Source organism: Lytechinus variegatus, chromosome 1 (assembly GCF_018143015.1).
Source record: "Lytechinus variegatus isolate NC3 chromosome 1, Lvar_3.0, whole genome shotgun sequence".
NCBI lineage: Eukaryota > Metazoa > Echinodermata > Echinoidea > Temnopleuroida > Toxopneustidae > Lytechinus > Lytechinus variegatus.
In genome coordinates this window covers 26,128,493-26,149,716 of record NC_054740.1, presented here as the reverse complement: position 1 = coordinate 26,149,716, position 21,224 = coordinate 26,128,493, and the positions used below count along the sequence as shown (strand labels likewise).

Here is a 21,224-nt window from a genome sequence, read left to right as displayed (position 1 = left end):
TAAGCACAGCCTGAATGCCTGCCACACACGGGCGGGAGGCCCGGCCATGTGCACCGGCTAGTACATGTTTGTATGCTGACTTTGTGTGTGTGTGTAGATTGAAGAAAATAGCGCAAAACCGGCTTGCTAAATAAATTGAGGGAATTAGTTGTTAACTTTGTTTTCTCTCTTTTTTGCTTGTGAAATATGGGAAAACGTTGAAAAATTTCATTTTCGGTCTTCTACATTTATTTTTTCTGGTGGTCAGCCCGGGCACTATTACCCGACTTTTAGGGTGCCCGACGGAGCTTTAGGCGGTCAATGGCCCCCGGACCGCCACCAATTTCGAGCCCTGGTATCTTTCTATGTATTGCATGTGTAAAGTTTGTGATGGAATTCACCTTTGCAAAACGGAATTCAGGTTTTTGCTCTGTACATTTTCAGTGACAAAACAAAGGATTTCAATTTTTTAGATCAATCACATTGTTGAAACGGATAACAGTTTTCAGAAACGAAAAGATCATTTTTAATGGAAAATCATTACGGTTAGCAGACAAGTAGCTCACGATCTCTGACTCAAGTAATTAGACGTATGGAGATTTATGATGTCTTTACGGAGTTGAGAAACGGGCCCCAGGAGCATCCTGGCCTGGCTTGGTAATCCAGGGTGACCAGACATCCCGTATTTCCCAAGATCGTCCCATATTTTGCTTCTTTATCCCATTGTCCCGAAAAACCCTTCCTGTGACACCTATTTGCCCCGTATTTCAGAATATTGAACAAAATGTAGTAAATACATTTAAAAGTGACAAGTTTTCATCCAATAACCAACAGATGATGGAGCAGAGATAACAACAAAATTGATAACTACACTTTTTCAAGTTCTGCGGTGATATTCTTGCTAACCCAATATATTGCAAACGAACTAGCCTGCTACCTGTGTGGCAGGCTACTACTAGCTAAGTATGTAGGATCGGAGCACATTCTCAATGGTGCGAAAAATGACATGATGAACAGTTTTTTCCACCAATATACTCACAAAATCAGCAGGAAATTTGTATAATCATATTTTGGATTCTCAGATTACTGATTTGGAGATATAATCGGAGGAACAAGTTATTGAGCTTTCATAACTACATCTAGTTGTTTCAGCTTTCATTTTGAAATTTATTGTGTATGATGCTGTGATGTTCATCTAATCTTTAAGTTGACAATGTTTTGCTTTGAAATTTTATTCATTTCTATAACAATTTAGTTTTTTAGGTTTTAACTTAGAAAGTTAGATATATTTAAAAAACACAAAATATCATTGATTTTTGTTGGATTGGATTATTTTTGTTTGCTTAAAGTTTGAACTTTTTCCCTCTTCTATCATTCTTACTTCATTCTTCTATCCTTTTGCTTGCCCTTTTTTTGTTCCATTTATGTTTATTCTGTCTTTCTTTCCGGATCCTTTGTCCCTTTCGTTTATTTTTCTTTCCTTCTTTCTCTTACTTGCCTTCTTTATTAAATTAACAAATTTCCTTTTTTATTTCCTTCATTCTTTCTTTCCTTAAACTTTTCTTTGCTTCCTTCTCCCTTCCTCTCCTTTTTCTTTTTGTTCTTTCTCTCCTTCCATTATTTTTTTTTCATTCTCTCCTCCCTTCTCTATCCTTTCTTTTATTCTTTATTTTCCCTTATTCTTTCTTTTCCACCCTTCCTTCCTTTCTTGTCGGATGCTTTATCCAACAAGTCCTTTTTTATCTGACAGTTACCATAGAAACAGTGACTCTCAGCCAATCAAAATTAAGGAAAGATGTCAGATCTGACAACTTGTCGGATGAAAATGTTTATGAAACGCTCCCGTTTTTCTTCTTCCAAAGACAGAAGGAAACTTTTTTCTTTCCTTCTTTCCTCCTTCTTTTTCTTTCTATCTGTATTCAATTTAAAGGAAAGACTTCCAAATGTCCCCTCCACTAATTTTTAAAAATACTTATCCAAAACCCCCTTCTGTCTTTCTCTTATTTCTTCATTTTTCTTACTTCCGGTGAGAACTTGGATTCGAACCTCTCGCTGCAGAACAAAGCATCTCCAGTCTGTCACCTTACTCACACTGAGCTAGCAGGAATTGTTGAAAGCCAGGGGTTTCATAACAGTTATCAACCGATATTACGACTAGTCTACTCTCCAAGAGTATTGGGTGTTCATTTTTCTGACTAAATAAACCGATGCCGTTGGGAATTACACACACTCAAATTTTTGATGGAATAAAGCCAATTTTGGTATGTATCCGACTTTTCCTTCTTAAAACTCTTAGATATATGTTAGATAATTCTTGATAAACCTCCATATTTTTTTTCAATTTTAGTGCAGGGGACATATGGAACTCTTGGCTCAGTCTTGCCAATTCAAACAATGATGGAAACTTTTTTCTCTTTCTTTCATCCTTCTTTTATTCTTCTTATATGTTTTCCTTCATTTTTCTTTCTCCTCAGTTCATCTCTTTTCTTTCTCTCCTTCATTCTTTCGTTCACTCCCAGATCTTTATCTTTTTTTCACTAGTCTAAGACTGTGCAACCTTCATTGTTGATCTTTTTTGCCAATCACTGCCAATTGTCCTGTATTTCATTTTGTGAAATCTGGTCACCCTGTGTAAGCCCCGGGGGGGGGGGGGGGGGGGCACTCGACCAAAAAAGTGGTGGGGGTGTGCCGCGGGCGAGACAAAAAACGGGGGCCTTGGAGCGGGCTTATTGTAAAATGGAGGGTCCTCGGAACGGGCTTCGGAACGACAATTGTTTGTGAAAACGAGGGTCCTTGGATTCTTGGAACGGATCGCCAGCGTGACTGTGAGTGCGTATGCATCGCTATGGAACGGTTAAATGCGTGCATGATGCAGCTAGCGCGGCCTCCGCCGGGGGAGCTCTGCGGCCGCTTTTCATCAAAATTGCAGCTCATTCAATGCGATTGGAGCGGCGTAACGAAAAATATGCGAAGCTTTGGAGTGGATTTCTCGCTTCTTTTTCCTCGATAAGAAAATGCTATGCCTTGGAACGGAAATTTGAAATGGGGGTCCCCTCCGGCCTCCGCGGCACATACCCACTATCATGACTATGCATTCTATACTGAGTGCCCCCCCCCCCCCCCCACCCCCGGGGTATAAGCCCACTGCACTCTGGCTAACATACAGGAGCACGAGTTTCGCGCAATCCACCATGTCCACGGGCCGGCGAGCGCGAGCAGCTTGCTTGGTCTTTGGAACTCACGACTGACTCTGCTTGTTCGAAAACACAGAAGCACCAGTCGCCTTTGGCAGCGGCAGAGCTTCAAGCCAGTGGCCGGTGGATCTCCGCTGCGATGCGGTTTCCGCCAACACGTAAGAATGAGATCTATTTAGTTTTAGCCCTTACCTTTAGCTCTCCCAACGGAAAATACATCGTTTGAAATAGGGATAATAAGACCATCTTCTTCGCTTATGCAGACAAATTGTGCCCACGGGCTGTTTGCCATATTTCAAGGAAATTTCTGGAGTTAGTTGCGGCGGTCTCAACCCTCAGTCAGATCTTGGTACGGTACGGTACGTACGACGCATGCGTGGTACTGTTAAAATGTATACCGGTACGTACGTACGTATACGAGTCATAGAGATGTATATTATTGACACTAGAGGGCGGACTTCATCAAATTGCTGTGATTCCATGTTCGGGGCTGCCGCCATCTTAAAGAGGGCAAGAGCGCGGATTTATAACACACGGCTCTATGGGAGAATATCACATATTTCACTTTTTTACATCATATTTTAAATTTAATGCTGTATGCAACGTTAAAATCACAAGGCAAAACATTTTTATGTTAAAATATATGATAAACATGCATATTTTATAAAGGAGATGGACTGAACATCCAGAAAACGGGGGAAAACGACAAGGTCGACTGAAGAGCACCGTGACAAGGGTGTCAGATAAGGTCAACTTAACACTTTAGAGTGTTCATATGTTCTCATTATTTGGTGCTCATTTGACACTCAGTGTTCAAGCAATATACTGTATTGAAACAACACTTAGAGTGTAAAATAAACACCAAATACTCAGAAGTGTTGAAAACGGGGGAAAATAGGTTGCTGTACGTGCATTACCTATGATGTAGATCAGGGCTTGGTCTGAAGTTTCCCCTCCTTTCAGTTAATTTTGAGGAAATCAAAGTAGAAATCATATGGTGAATCACTGATAACCCATTAAATATTGGAGACTATGCGACGTTATAGCTATATTTAACACCACGGGTGTTAAATCTAGCAGCCCAATCAATAAAGGACCTCACCATCTGGTGTTGGAGTTACACTGCCACTGGTGTTAAGATTACCAACATTAAGGATGTTAAAATATATCAACACCAGTCTTGGTGTTCGATTTGAACACGAGTCGGAGAATGTTATGAAGTTGACAACATTTGGTGTTCATTTGACACCCTCGAACACCTGCAGAAACGAACATTTAAACGAAAGTTTAAATCACCCATTGGTGTAAAAAAAATACCAACACCACTTACACCAGCTTTGGTGTAAGTTGTTTCACGGTTCGGATTCACACCATTTGGTGTCCGATTTCAAGTTCTTCAACACCTGCAGCCTGACGGTGTAACTTAACACTAGGGTATTTTTTTAAAATACCCCAACAACAGACAGTGTTGAGTTACTCCAGTGAAGTGTAACTTCTATCCAACACCCGCCTGTCACGGTGTTGTTTCAACACTTCTGAGTATTTGGTGTTTATTTTACACTCTAAGTGTTGTTTCAATACAGTATATTGCTTGAACACTGAGTGTCAAATGAGCACCAAATCAAGAGAACATATGAACACTCTAAAGTGTTAAGTTGACCTTATCTGACACCCTTGTCACGGTATATGCTATATGATGGCTAATATATTGAATAACTACTACTCAGTCGACCTCGTCGTTTTTCCCCCGTTTTCTGGATGTTCAGTCCATCTCCTTTATAAAATATGCATGGTTATCATATATTTTAACATAAAAATGTTTTGCCTTGTGATTTTAACGTTGCATACAGCATTAAATTGAAAATATAAAAAAGTGAAATATGTGATATTCTCCAATAGAGCCGTGTGTTATAAATCCGCGCTCTTGCCCTCTTTAAGATGGCGGCTGCGCAATACATGGAATCACAGCCGCATTACGCGCGCGTCAATGCGAGCGATTACTCTAGTGTCAATATACATCTCTATGATACGAGTACGATACGAGTATCTTGTCTTGACTTGATTTTTGTATAACAGTTTTGTCCTACGTGATTCGTTTTTTTTTTTGGGGGGGGGGGGGGCTTCGAGATCAAATTCTGCTTGTTATTCTTTAACTTAGATGTAATACAAGTGATCATAATTGCATGAGGTGACAATAGAGCACAAATAGAATATGAAATAAACTTAAAACAGAAATACAAATTGATGCAGGGGCACAGCTATAGGCCTAGTTGGGAGCACCGCAGAATGGTTTTGAAGGGGGGGGGGGGGGCGGAGGCTGATCACGCCAAAATCATAATGATGGTAATTTTTACGTTCTATAGAAATAACAAAAACTCTTAAGTCGAGTAAAGCACAGGGCCACGGTAGAGTTAGCAATTGTCTCCTTAAACAAGTATACCTTGTAGGCCTATTGCACCCCCTCTGAGGGATGACTCATATATCTCTTACTCAATACTGGGAAATGTGCAGAGTGCTTAAAAATTGCTAAGAAAGACAACCCTCATTGAATAAGTATTTATAGACCTATTTATCGATTAATTGGCCCTATATCTAAAATCATTGATAAGATTATTTACAAGAGACTATACAAGTTTTTGGATACACATTATTTATTCAATTCAAATCAATATGGTTTCAAAAAAAGTCATTCAACTGACTCGATTCAGTTGACTCGATTATATGATAAAATAACAATTCTATAGCCAATAAAGAACATGTAACAGGGGTATTTATGGATCTATCAACCTGAGGCATTTGATACGATTGACCACCAAATTTTACTTTAAAAACTATGGAATTTGTGGTTGCCCTTTCCTGGTTTCAAAGCTATTTAACCAATAGAAAACAATGTATGTTGTATAACGATATTTCTTCAACTTTTCTTACCAATCAGATGCGGTGTCCCATAAGGATCGATATTAGGCCCATTATTAATTTTGTTTAATTATATATCAATGACTTAACTTCTCTTCTATAGTTCATATTATTTGCAGATTACACTAACATATTTTACTCACATCACAACCTTAACACCCTAGTTGACACACAAAATAATGAGTTACTGAAATTATCTTTATGGTGTAAATTAACGTAAGATATTGTCTCTCAATATCAGCAAAACTAATTTCATGTATTTTAAACACATACAATCTCATACAAATTACTTACATTACAACATATTTATAGGTAATGTTTCTCTTGAAAGAAATCATCAAACGAAGTTTTTGGGTGTCGATCGTCATTGACGAAAAATTAGATTGGAACGAACATATACGCCATATAATAACCTCTCTTTCTAGGAATGTTGGTATGCTATATAGATTTAAGAAATATATTCTTTGCAAAACACTTGTGTTGCTTTATAATTCATTGATTTTACCGTATATAACGTATAGCAGTTTAGTATGAGCTACAACGAACAAAACAAAATAAATTCTATTCAAAACAAAAATAAATTATATTCACTTATTGCAGAAAAAAACACTTCACATTTCCGGTTCACAATATTTATCTCACTCCAAACCATTATTTTGCCAATTAAAAACTCTGACAGTATTTGACATTAATACACTACAGAGTTTATTGTTCATATTCAAATATTTAGATGGGATGCTACCGAATTCATTTAAAAAATATTTATACTTTGAATAAAACCATTCATGATTTTACCCACCCGTAATTCTTCTAGTTTACATGTAGTCGATCCAAAACTACTTAGTGCCCAGAGATCCGTAAGACATCATGGTCCTGACCTTTGGAGTCCTCTCCCAGACTCAATTAAATCATTTTGCTCCCTACCACGGGTGTCGATCAGGGAGGGGGGATGGTGGATACATCCCCCCACTTGGGGGGTGGCCTGTATTATCACCCCCCCCCCCAATAATTTAGGGTAGAAAAATTATAGGCCTAATAATGATGATGAAAAAATGAAAAGTTTTATCATGATGATAGTACTGATTACAGTATGCTATCAATCAGTTAGTTCCCTCTCAATTTGTGTATATTGTTACTAAATAAAAACATTCTTTTCCAGGACTTTTAAACAGATGGGTGGAGGTTGAAAATGAAAAAGAATGAAATGTTTATTTATATGATATTTTTTAAAACATGACATAAAAGGACCCCGACGAAAAACAACTTTTGTTGATAGGGTGTTCCATTCCACCAGTGGTGAATAAATTAATCTTAACACATCAATTAATTTAAAAGGATGGGAAAATAAACGGGAGTAAAAGGGTGGCAAGATACACAGGGAAAACCCATGGACGTAAATCCCAGAGGGTAACTTTTCTCAGATTCACACCTCCCCATATCAAAGTGCATGATGTTTAATTGTCCCATTTAATCTACAACCCTTTTGAATATCACTTCATATTTGTAATGTAAAATAAGTAAATCGCCAGGCATCGCTGTCATAAGAACTCATTGTAACCAAATTCCAATCCGCGAAATTAACAAGTTAACAAAAATATCTCTTTGCGCATAATAACAAAACGCGCTGGTCATAAAACATGTAAAAGCTCTTGAGCAAATTATCGCGGACATATATCTGGGGCCAAAAATGGATGCAAAGCGCAAAAATATTATTATTTCAAAATAACAAACTTCTTTCAAGCAACCCCAAGCAAGAAAGCAAAAAAAAAGAAATGAGAAAGGAATCTGAAAGTCCGCTTCAAGAAAAAGAAACAGCTTTATAAGTGACTTAGAACGGGTTTTCTTTTGTGCACTTATAAAGCATTTAAAACATGTTAAAATCACGGGTTAAAATCGTCTAAAGCCCCAGTCACATATAGAACCCGGACCCGGGGTGGTCCGGGGAGAGATCCGTGTTGGCGCCTTGGGCATCCTTGGAGGTCCGGGGTGGTCCGTGTTGGTCCTTGAACATCCGGGAGGCCAACACGGCAGTTTTTGACTGTCAAAAACATCCGGCGTCATCCGTGGACTGCCGGGTTGGCAAAGCCATCCGGGATGGTCCGTGTAGGTCCGTGTGGCTACCGTGTAGGTCCGTGTGGCTGCCGTGTAGGTCCGTGTGGCTGCCGTGTAGGTCCGTGTGGCTGCCTGGAGTATCCTTGGCAGTCCGTGTTTTTTTTTCCATCAAATCATTACAACGCTATTTACTTTATGAACTTTTCAGTAGTTGTTAAACAGTTGACACAAACATGCTTAATTTATTTATGATTAAATGGATGATTAAATGATTCAGGATATTTTCTTACGCTTTGGAGATTGGCCCCAACCTAATATTTGTAAACTTGGTGCATGTATGAATAATTCGTTTTCTCTTTTTTTTCTAATATTTACCCCAACTTTGTCTGTTATTATTATTTCACATTTCATTTTTTAAATATGTTGTATGTATATGTTATGTACCTGTTACATCGAAATTGTACATTAAGTTTTATACTACTGCCCTTCATCGACAGTTATGTGTCATGACCTGGGCCTATCTTAATTTTTATTATGTTTTCAATTGAATTGGAATTTTTTTTTCCTTTATTGTGATTTCAATAAAGTGATATCAAATCAGTGGCGTAACTAGGATTTTCCACAGGGGGGGGGGGGCAAAATCGTCCGCCAAAAAAATGACAAGCCAAATTTTTTTTATTTAATAAAAAACGGTTTCAATCACAAATAAAGGATTTCGTACCCGAAAAAAGATTGACAAGCAAAAAAAAAAGGTTTTCAATCACAAATTGGAAGTTTTGAGTTTTGATATCTTTTTTAAAAACATCATAAAATAATGTTGCGACAAGGATGAGAAAAAATGAATAAAGAAGTATATCAGCTCATATTATGAGCAGATTTAATTTGCCGTGCTGGTCAATATAGCTGCCGTGTTGATCCTTGAGCTGACGTGTTGATCCTTGAGCTGTCGTGTTGGTCCGTGTAGCTGACGTGTTGATCCGTGTAGCTGACGTGTTGGTCCGTGTTGCTGACGTGTAGGTCCGTGTTGCTGACGTGTTGACGACGTGCTCTGCCGGCATGGTCCGTGTAGATCCGTGTGAAGCTGCCGTGTTGATGCCGTGTTAAGCCCCAGTCACATATAGAGCCCGGACCATCCCGGATCTGATCCGGGGTGGTCCGGGGAGAGATCCGTGTTGGCGCCTTGGGCATCCTTGGAGGTCCGGGGTGGTCCGTGTTGGTCCTTGAACGTCCGGGAGGCCAACACGGCAGTTTTTGACTGTCAAAAACATCCGGCGTCATCCGTGGACTGCCGGGTTGGCAAAGCCATCCGGGATGGTCCGTGTAGGTCCGTGTGGCTGCCGTGTAGGTCCGTGTAGCTGCCGTGTAGGTCCGTGTAGCTGCCGTGTAGGTCCGTGTGGCTGCCTGGAGTATCCTTGGCAGTCCGTGTTCTTTTTTCCCATCAAAACCATTACAATGCTATTTACTTTATGAACTTTTCAGTAGTTGTTAAACAGTTGACACAAACATGCTTAATTTATTTATGATTAAATGGATGATTAAATAATTTAGGATATTTTCTTACGCTTTGGAGATTGGCCCCAACCTAATATTTGTAAACTAAGTGCATGTATGAATAATTTCTTCTATTTTTTTCTAATATTTACCCCAACTATGTCTGTTAATATTATTTCACATTTCATTTTTTTCAATATGTTATATGTATATGTTATGTACCTGTTACATCGAAATTGTACATTAAGTTTTATACTACTGCCCTTCATCGATTGTTATGTGTCAGGACCTGGGCCTATCTTAATTTTTATTATGTTTTCTATTGACTTTGTAAATTTCTTTCCTTTATTGTGATTTCAATAAAGTGATATCAAATAAAATATCAAATCAGTGGCGTACCTAGGATTTTCCACGGGGGGGGCAAAATCGTGCGCCAAAAAATTTGACAAGCCAAAAAAAAAAGTTTTCAATCACAAATAAAGGATTTCGTACCCGAAAAAAAATTGACAAGCAAAAAAAAAGTTTTCAATCACAAATATGGGTGGTGGCTCGTCAGGGGGGGGGGGGGGGGCAAACTGCCCCCCGTAGGTATGCTAGTGAATCGAATCGAAATTAAATTTGTCGTTCAAGACTTGAAGTACTTAACACTACTGTTAAAACCATAAACTGTGTTGTATAAAAAACAGCGTTTTTACTGGTTAAGAAAGTTTTGAGTTTTGATATCTTTTTTAAAAACAGCATAATATAACGTTGCGACAAGGATGAGAAATAGTTGATAAATAAATAAATATCAGCTCATTATTATGAGCAGATTTAATTTGCCGTGCTGGTCAATAAAGCTGCCGTGTTGATCCTTGAGCTGACGTGTTGGTCCGTGTAGCTGACGTGTTGATCCGTGTAGCTGACGTGTTGGTCCGTGTTGCTGACGTGTAGGTCCGTGTTGCTGACGTGTTGGTCCGTGTTGGTCCTTGTCGCTGACGTGTTGGTCCGTGTTGCTGACGTGTTGGTCCGTGTAGCTGACGTGTTGGTCCGTGTTGCTGACGTGTAGGTCCGTGTTGCTGACGTGTTGGTCCGTGTTGGTCCTTGTCGCTGACGTGTTGGTCCGTGTTGCTGACGTGTTGGTCCGTGTAGCTGACGTGTTGGTCCGTGTTGCTGACGTGTAGGTCCGTGTTGCTGACGTGTTGGTCCGTGTTGACGACGTGCTCTGCCGGCATGGTCCGTGTTGATCCGTGTGAAGCTGCCGTGTTGATGCCGTGTTTACAGTCATCCGGGGCAAAACTATCCCGGACCTCCCCGGATCATGCCGGCATTGCCGTGTTGATCCGTGAGGATCCGTGTTTATATGTGACTGGGGCTTTACAGTCATCCGGGGCAAAACTATCCCGGACCTCTCCGGATCATGCCGGCATTGCCGTGTTGATCCGTGAGGATCCGTGTCTATATGTGACTGGGGCTTTAAGGAAGTTTAGAGTTTTGATATCTTTTTTTAAAAACGTCATGATATAATGTTGCGACAAGGATGAGAAAAAAATGAATTAATAAAAAAATAAATATCAGGTCATTATTATGAGCAGATTTTAATTTGCCGTGCTGGTCAATATATAGCTGCCGTGTTGATCATTGAGCTGACGTGTTGATCCTTGAGCTGACGTGTTGGTCCGTGTCACTGACGTGTTGATTCGTGTAGCTGACGTGTTGGTCCGTGTTGCTGACGTGTAGGTCCGTGTTGCTGACGTGTTGGTCCTTGTCGCTGACGTGTTGGTCCTTGTTGCTGACGTGTTGGTCCGTGTAGCTGACGTGTTGACGACGTACTCTGCCGGCATGGTCCGTGTAGATCCGTGTGAAGCTGCCGTGTTTACAGTCATCTGGGGCAAAAATATCCCGGACCTCCCCGGTTCATGCCGACATTGCCGTGTTGCTCCGTGAGGATCCGTGTCTATATGTGACTGGGGCTTAAATCCCCTTTTACACCTTCACGGATGCAACACGGATCATCACGGATCTCAGTTCGTGATGATCCGGGGTGCCAATTTTGTATTTTCTAGCATTCCCGGAGTGAGTACGGAGTTAACTGGTTATTAACACGGATATGTACGGAAAAGTACGGAGTCTACAAGGATAGGCAAGGTAGCAATAGGGATCCTGTTTGATATGCTCCCGGAGCCAACACGGAATACCCGGATGATCACGGATGTTACTGGGTCTTTACACGGACCTTCACGGTTGCTCACATTTTCGTCCCTTTTTGCAGCATCTGGAGCATGCTCGTGCTTGGTTATGAATACGGACTATTGTTCATGTACGCAAACAATACAAACATTTGACCCCGGATAAAGCCGGTATCAACAAGGATCACCCGGTTCTTACAAGGAGCCTCCCGGATGCATTTGGTAGCTACACGGATGTACAAGGAGGCTACATGCAGGGATGAACACGGATGATTATCAGTCCGTGTACTCCGGGATGAAAAATTGAACATGTTCAATTTTTCTCCCGGACATGCCGGTACATCAAGGATGGCGCCGGATGAGTAGCCGGAGTGTACACGGTAGTCCCGGACTGTACACGGATGACCCCGGATTGACAATCCGGGATGATCCGTGTTGCTTCCGTGAAGGTGTAAAAGGGGCTTTAAGCCCCAGTCACATATAGAGCCCGGACCATCCCGGATCTAATCCGGGGTGGTCCGGGGAGAGATCCGTGTTGGCGCCTTGGGCATCCTTGGAGGTCCGGGGTGGTCCATGTTGGTCCTTGAACGTCCGGGAGGCCAACACGGCAGTTTTTGACTGTCAAAAACATCCGGCGTCATCCGTGGACTGCCGGGTTGGCAAAGCCATCCGGGATGGTCCGTGTGGCTACCGTGTAGGTCCGTGTGGCTGACGTGTAGGTCCGTGTAGCTGCCGTGTAGGTCCGTGTGGCTGCCTGGAGTATCCTTGGCAGTCCGTGTTCTTCTTTCCCATCAAATCTTTACAAATCTATTTACTTTATGAACTTTTCAGTAGTTGTTAAACAGTGCTAAATTTATTTATGATTAAATGGATGATTAAATGATTCAGGATGTTTTCTTACGCTTTGGAGATTGGCCCCAACCTAATATTTGTAAACTTAGTGCATATATGAATAATTCGTTTTCTCTTTTTTTTCTAATATTTATCCCAACTTTGTCTGTTATTATTATTTCACATTTCATTTTTTATATGTTATATGTATATGTTATATACCTGTTACATCGAAATTGTACATTTCGTTTTATACTACTGCCCTTCATCGACAGTTATGTGTCATGACCTGGGCCTATCTTAATTTTTATTATGTTTTCTATTGAATTGGAAAATTTATTTCCTTTATTGTGATTTCAATAAAGTGATATGAAATCAGTGGCGTACCTATGATTTTCCACAGGGGGGGGGGGGGCAAAATCGTTCGCCAAAAAAAATTGATAAGCCCAAAAATAAAAATAAAAAACGGTTTTCAATCCCAAATAAAAGACTTCGTACCCGAAAAAATTGACAAGCAAAAAAAAAGGGTTTTCAATCACAAATTGGAAGTTTTGAGTTTTTATATATTTTTAAAAAACATCATAATACAATGTTGCGACAAGGATGAGAAAAAATGAAACAAATGAATAAATGAATAAATAAATAAATGGATATCAGCTCATTATTATGAGCAGATTTTAATTTGCTGTGTTGATCCTTGAGCTGACGTGTTCATCCTTGAGCTGACGTGTTGGTCCGTGTAGCTGACGTGTTGATCCGTGTAGCTGACGTGTTGGTCCGTGTTGCTGACGTGTAGGTCCGTGTTGCTGACGTGTTGGTCCGTGTTGGTCCTTGTGGCTGACGTGTTGGTCCGTGTTGCTGACGTGTTGGTCCGTGTAGCTGACGTGTTGGTCCGTGTTGCTGACGTGTAGGTCCGTGTTGCTGACGTGTTGGTCCGTGTTGACGACGTGCTCTGCCGGCATGGTCCGTGTAGATCCATGTGAAGCTGCCGTGTTGATGCCGTGTTTACAGTCATCCGGGGCAGAACTATCCCGGACCTCCCCGGATCATACCGGCATTGCCGTGTTGATCCGTGAGGATCCGTGTCTATATGTGACTGGGGCTTTAGGAATGATGGTAAGCCCGATGGCGCACGAGAAGCCACACAGTTTGTAATTTGTGCTAGTCTTTATTTGTCCGAATCTGCATTTTATCATCATGCATTAAGAAGATAAAAGGATATTGCCAGTCGGGTTAGCTTTAAGAGAGAAGTTGTATACATCATGCTCAATAATCAGATCACTTTGTATGTGGTCCAGACAATCTTTGTCATTTTTTCTTTCGTATGAGTTTAGAATAGGCCTACTTGTAACACAAATTGAATTTTCAACGACAAAATTACATAAGTGCCGGACACTGCAACAATCTCAAAGAACACCATGCATATCAACCACTCCCAAATGTCCTAACTTGTGATTTTAGTGGGGGTAATGTTGAAAGATCCCCATCCATAAGAACATTAATGTCAATCATCCCCCTAACCAAGAATACCGATCGACACCCATGCTCCCTACACTCATTCAAAGGTAAAGTTAAGGTCGTGTTACTATCGGAATATGTAAAATAAACTTTCTTGTGTCATAATCGTGTTCTATTTTTCCTTTTCCATCATCATTGTAATTATTTCCACCACCACCACCACTGTCACCACTATCATCACCACCACCACCACCATCATCATCATCATCACCATCATCGTTATCACCATCACCTTCTTCATCATCTTCATTTATCATTATCATTGTTTGTGTTTTTCTTGATATTATAGCAAGTGTGTTGGCTTGTTAGAATTTTTCTTCTCTTTTTTGTATTATACTTAATTAATACTTGTATTATATGGTAAATAGATGGTTCAGTTTGTCATATTTCTTTTTGCTTACATTGGCAATCCATCCTCTGCTACTAATTTTATGCTAACTGATATATGCCTGATTTATTGTCAATACAAGTTTAGACGATTTGTCTTGAATTGCCTGCCAGTGCCGCTGCTTTAATTAAACGAGCGCCCGCTCGTTGTGGGCGTTGTGGCATGCGCCTGTAATCCAAGCTATGTGGGGAAGTTACAAATTGATGCAGAGGTTCGGTGTTCGAGCCCTGGGGAGCGTTTCATCAACATTTTTGTCCGACAAGTTGTCAGATCTGACAACTTTTCTGAATTTTGATTGGCTGAGAGTCATTTTACTATGGTAACTGTCGGATAAAATAGGACTTGTCGAATAAAACGTCTGACAAGTCCTTTCATGAAACGCTCCCCTGGTCACGTCTTTCGGATGGTGACGTTAAATGTCGGTCCCAGAAGTAAATAATCATATCTGATTGATACACGTCTGACAAAACTCAAATAAACACCCACACATGCCACATTTTACTCATGAATTCGAGCCTATTCGACGTATTTGTGACTATTGATGATGACGGAGACAGCTTATTGCGATTTTTGTACCCCCCCCCCCAGATCTTTGGCTTAGACCATCCCGTTTTCCAAAAATGTTTGGACATTATATTAAATCTTTAAAAAATCATATTCTTTTAATAAAATTCTTAAAAATCTTTTTAAAGAAACCGCCTGATCAAAACGAGTAAAATCTATTCATTCTGTTAGAAATAGTAAAAATATAGGTGAAGGTTTGAGGGTTCGAATTCCATTAAAGATTAATAAAATTAATAAAATATTGAATTTTAGATTTGTGACGTCAAACGAGCAGCTGCCCCACATGTAAAGTAATATAAAATGCATAAATTTAACATTTCTTATCGTCCCTGATTACTTATTTTTGTTTTATTTTTAGGAACGGGTGTGAAATGATTTGTCTACAAAATATATATGTGTATGTTTATATATATATATTAATATATATGTGTATGTGTGTGTGTATGTATGTGTATATAATTAATATAGGCATGATAGGGTTCAGTAAAAAAAAATCAATTTTGTGAGAAATTGATTTTTTATTGCGTATTTACCATAATTTTATGATTTGCAAGCCCAGTTTGCAGGAAAGCTGCTTCCATATGACGTCACAAACAAATAATTGAAATGCTATAACTTTTTTTGATGGATTTTTTCTCGAGCCTTATATTTTTCTGCTATTTTACCACAAACTTTTTGTCAGGATGAACTTACCCTTTAAATCTCAATATCCTCTCGGATGGTGGCGTATATATGCAAACAATATTAAAGGTCAAATCCACCTCAGAAAAATGTTGATTTGAATCAATAGAGAAAAATCAGACAAGCACAATGCTGAAGATTTCATCAAAATCGGATGTAAAATAAGAAAGTATGACATTTCAAAGTTTCGCTTGAGTATTTTTAACAAAATTATGAACGAGCCAGTTACAGCCAAATGAGAGAGTTGATGATTGTCACTCACTCACTATTTCTTTTGTTTTTTTATTGCTTGAATTATACAATATTTCAGTTTTTATGAATTTGACGATTAGGACCTCCTTGCCTGAAGCACAAAATGTTAAAATAATGGAATTCCACGTGTTCAGGGAGGAATGAAACTTCATTTCACATGACAATGACGAGAAAATCAAAATATTTCAGATTTCAAACAATAAAAAACAAAAGAAATAGTGAGTGAATGACATCATCGACTCTCTCATTTGGATGTAGCTGGCTCGTTCATATAACTGTTTTTGTGAAATGAAGCAAAATTCTGAAATGTCATAACTTTCTTATTTTACATCCGATTTTGATGAAATTTTCAGTGTTATGCTTCTTGAATTTTTCTCTTTTTATTCAAATCAAGTTTTTGTTGGGGTGGACTTGTCCTTTAAGTTACGCCCCCTCCCCCTCTTCCCAACTGCACTAATACATGCTTGCATGGTATAAACATGGACCTATTATTAATATTTGTGATAGGTCCATGGTATAAGCAAGGGACGTGGCAACATAGCGTGGAAATTCAATTTAAATTTAACCCGTTATGCTCATTTCGCTTTTAAAGAATCCTCAAATTTACCCTGATATTAAACAGAAGAGGTTGATCAAAAACTTGACATCCATTTACATTTTTCTGTTTTCTTTAGTTTAATGATTAAGAGAAAATATTAAGTTCACGAAATCCCCGGCATTAAATATTCATTGTTTAGTAATAATTAGCGACATTGGCAAATGTTTACCATTACGAGTGGTACAAAATCTAATCTGGTGCGTTTATCTTTGTTACAAAGATCCAGATTCTTTTGAGAATTTCTTCCTCTTTTTCCCCCTTTTTATTTTGCGATATCTACTAAAAGGGACTAAAAGTCCACTCTTGGAGGTGAAAAAAAAATCATTAAAATCAAATGGATGAATATGTTACATGAACATATAATACAAATATTTTACCCTGATGATTTCTATGAAAATAAAGTTTCCTAAAATAAAAGGGGCGCGAAAGAAAGCAAGTGAGTGAGCTTTAAAAATCGTGTGCCATTTGAAAAGGCCTATTTGAAAAAAAACTTTATGAATTAAACTATATCAAATTCACCTTGAAATAGAGCGAAGACTTTGTCTCTCTATTCTCTTTTATTTACATCTTTTTTTTTCTTTCTTTACCTTTTTCCCTTCTTTCGGTGGTTGTGCCACCAGCCCTCAAAGTGCCCCCGTTAAACATTCCTATTTTCTCCTAGATGCACCATTGTTAACAAATTAATGTACCTTAAAGGGGAACGAAACCTTTGGAAGTATAGGCTTGTGTAGAAACAGAAAAATCAAAGAATAAGAACAAAGAAAGTTTGAGAAAAAATATTGTATTCACTAATGCCATGGAGATCCTCCCATTGGCAATGCGGCAATGATGTGTGATGTCACATGTGAATAACTTTCCCTTTGATGGACTATAAAATAATACCCCCAAAATTCATCTTTCTGCTTCTTCTTTGTGATACAAACTCTTTGTTCATGATGTATTACATGCCCTCCTATATAGACAGAACACATGATCTACTGATATAGATGTGATAAAAGAGGCAGTTTAAGTGAAACATACTAAAGTAATGGGGAGAGTTGTTCACAAGTGACATCACACCATAGAGATGTATATTAATTAGCGTTATTAGTATACATCTCTATGCATCACACATCTTTGTCGCGTTGCCAATATGAGGATCTCCATAGCATTAGTGATCGCAATATTCAAACGCTCATAACTTTCTCATTATTTGTCCGATTTTTCTCAAACTTTCGTTGATCTGTTTCTTCGATTTTTCTTTTTTCACACAAGCTATTTTGTTCCAAATGTTTCATTCTCCTTTAATGAACTCTATTTTCATTTTCGGACTATCGAACAGATTTAGGGCCTGTCTGCAATTTGTTTCGTTTCGAAATATCGAACCTTCGGAATTATTTGAGCATGTATTTTATGTTCACTGCTCTTTCTGATGGTATAAACGTTAAATTTTGTTCTTGAATCCAAATCAGATTGATCATACACGTAATACTAAATTCCAAATCGCACACACGCACATCATCACCCACAAACTTTAACACGCCCACAGTCGCACACGCATCTATATCCACACTGTTTTCTCACGACTTTGTAAACGTGATAACCGTGCACAACCTGAAAATGGTGTCTGTCTTTAAAATGTCAACATGGATCGCGAGTCCGAGAATAATGAAATTCACAATCGTGAGTTAATCATTATGAATGATTTTTTATTATTCAAATACAAATGTTTAGATGTAGATCGTTTAAATATTTTCCATTGGCTGGAATGCTTTGAGCAAACAAAGCCTAGGAATTCGAAGCATTGTTAACGTACGCCATCCCACGGCTTTGTTTGGCCAGTATGTTCCGGCGCCCCCTAATATCCTTGAAAATTGTATAGATCATAATTATTTCAGATTTTGTGGCGAGCCAGTGCAATATTGAATTCGGCGAGTACATTGTACGTGCAAATATTCTGATTTCGAGGTTCAATCCATTGTTAATAGAGATTGAAACCCTTGGAACAATCTAGATTGCGTTAAAACAGAAATAAATGAAAATATATAGGTCAATGAAAGTTTGAGAATTATTGGAGAAATAAGAAAGTCATATGCAATTGAATGCTGAAATCGCTATTGTTATGGACATCTTCTGCTAATGCGACGAAGAGGTGTGATATTACACTTGCACAACTTGCTAATAACTCGATTTTATACTTATTCACTTAAATTCTCACTTATATCGAGCTTATTTTGTAGATCAGGGCTCCATAACACAAAACTGTTTTATTGCTTGTCCACTAGTTTTTAGAACTTTGATCATATTCTTTGATTTGTCTATTTTCACACAAGATTACTTGTTCCAAGGTTTTTATTCTCCTTTATCATGGAATTGATCACCCTCCTATTCTTTGTACAATCTCAAAATGCCGAATTGATTTCTGCAAAATTAGACAATATCAATACATTGTTTTGTTCTATCAAATCGAATTTTCTTCAAAATTAAATCTACATGATTTTGCATTGAAACACACCCAAAGTCCTGCTATATACTATTGCAAACAATGGCACACGTGCAATATTTTCCATCCAGCTTCCAGAATAGACGTTATGAGCATAGAGCTATTTGTTAGCTCCATGTTATGAGTGTATAATATCAGCCTTCATTATGAAAAGAAATTACGTTGCATTGACAATGCATGAAGACACACACACACACACAAATTAAAATGAATAATGAACGCATTACAACCGGGCGGCACCAGGGCATTGTGTTAGGGGGTGATCATGTGCCTCACAGGTGCGGACTTCCCCCCCCCCCCCCCAATTATAACAAAATTTGGCATTATTGATATTTATAGATAAACTAGTCAATAGGTTAATATATAATTTTTCCCTTTTATTATGTCGTCAGTCCGTTACTCTCTTTACACTATTAAAGATATATCTAAGTCATAGGGGTTATTGCCCCTATCCCACCGCCGAGGTACCACCCAGGCTATGTAGCTCACGAGAAATTGTGTTTTTTTATGAAATAGAATAAATATAAAGTAAGTGTTCAACACTTATTCCAGTTAAGACCATACTATCATGACTAAGTCCGGTACTTAAGGTTACATCATACCAAAGTTATTTGTTAGTAGTATTGACAGAGTGAAATAAAACCAACAAACCGATTAAAATAAGAATGTGCGAAATAAGCTCTCGCCTAAGGAAACAAATGCACATATTTATGTATCAATGTAAATTAAAACTGTATGATCGAAATCACATAAAAAATAGAGGTTCACCTATGAACTTGAATTATATATTATGATTAAAGAGCAACACACATGTTTATCTAAAATTTCACTCATGCTATTAAAACATTTTGTAGGAGGTCGGGAGGATAAACATATTTTGTTTTAGTGTTAATCTTCGAATTACAAAGTAAGCGATCGTTCATGAGTATACATTCTGCGTAATATGCAAACACTATTTTACTGAAATTTCAGAGGTAAAACTTGATCAGGGGCGGATCCAGCTTTCGCCAATAGGGGGGGGGGCGAAAAATATTTTCAGCAACATTTTTCTCGATTGGCCGCCATAATTCTATTTTCTGTTGGTTTTCAGGGGGTAGTCCTAACTAAAGACTGAAGGTTTAAGTATATGTTAGTTTTTTTTATTGTTATAAACAAGATAAGGTATCTCATGTGGTCTTAATGTATAATGCGAGCGCGAAGCGCGAGCAAAAAATTCTTTGATATTTTATGTCCTTAGAACTGATTCTGAGCAGTTTTTATAATCATGAACAAAGATAAGTATCCGACTAAACAATGCGAGCGCGAAGCGCGAGCCGAAATTTTATTACAGTAAAGTGATAATTAAGGGACTCAATTAGGACTGTTTTTAGTGATTAATGAAGAGGATACAAGTATCGCCAATCAAATAATGAGAGTGATATTCCGACCTGAAAACTGGACGGTCTAAGCGCGTTTTTATTTAAAATTTAAGAACAAGCTAGTGTGTCTCAAACAATCAAATGCAAGCGCGAAGCACGAGCTTAATTTTTTGATACACTGACATGATACAGGAGCATTTTGACAAATTTTGGAAATAATTTCCAAAGAGGATAGGTATCTCACAAATAAAACAATGCGAGCGCGCAGCGCGAGCTGAAAATTTTGATATAACAATTTGTGTAAATCAAACAAAATAATGAAAGCTTGATCTGTGAGCTAAAAATTTGTATGCAAATTGATTTCAGAACTGGATATATGAAGTGCCATTTAATCCTCTTGAATGGGATCCATTACACAGGCAATGCGAGCGCGATGCCCGAGCGAAATTTTTTACATCAAGTCTATTTTCCAATTCTTCCCCTCATCTTTTTCTTGTTTCCTTTCGGGGTCGGGCCGGCCGTTACGAGGTTGTAAATTACACATCATGGGTATAAAAGCTCTTTCTTACTTTTCTTCCTGCTTTTCGTAGTTTCTATCAAGATAAAGAGTACACTTTTTCTGCAGGTTGTCAAAAATAGGGGGGCTGGGCCGGCTCGGCCCCCTCCTGGATCCGCGCCTGTTGATCGTAGATAAACAGCGTGGTTGATGGAATTAAAATGTAAGCCAAGCTTCAGTACTTGATTAAGTTCTC

General features: G+C 38.7%; 1 protein-coding gene across 2 annotated transcripts in view; it reads right to left on the bottom strand.

The window, feature by feature from the left end:
- Positions 1-3,544, bottom strand: part of LOC121410182 (E3 ubiquitin-protein ligase CHFR-like) — a 41,849-nt gene extending 38,305 nt beyond the window's left edge. For both annotated transcript variants that reach the window (XR_005969286.1, XM_041602096.1), the window contains exon 1: positions 3,366-3,544. Coding sequence is in view for 1 of the 2 variants with exons in the window: in XM_041602096.1 (XP_041458030.1) it covers positions 3,366-3,465 (100 nt within the window). In the remaining variant the exon portion in view is untranslated. The remainder of the gene's footprint in view (positions 1-3,365) is intronic.
- Between the last annotated feature and the right edge of the window lie 17,680 nt (positions 3,545-21,224).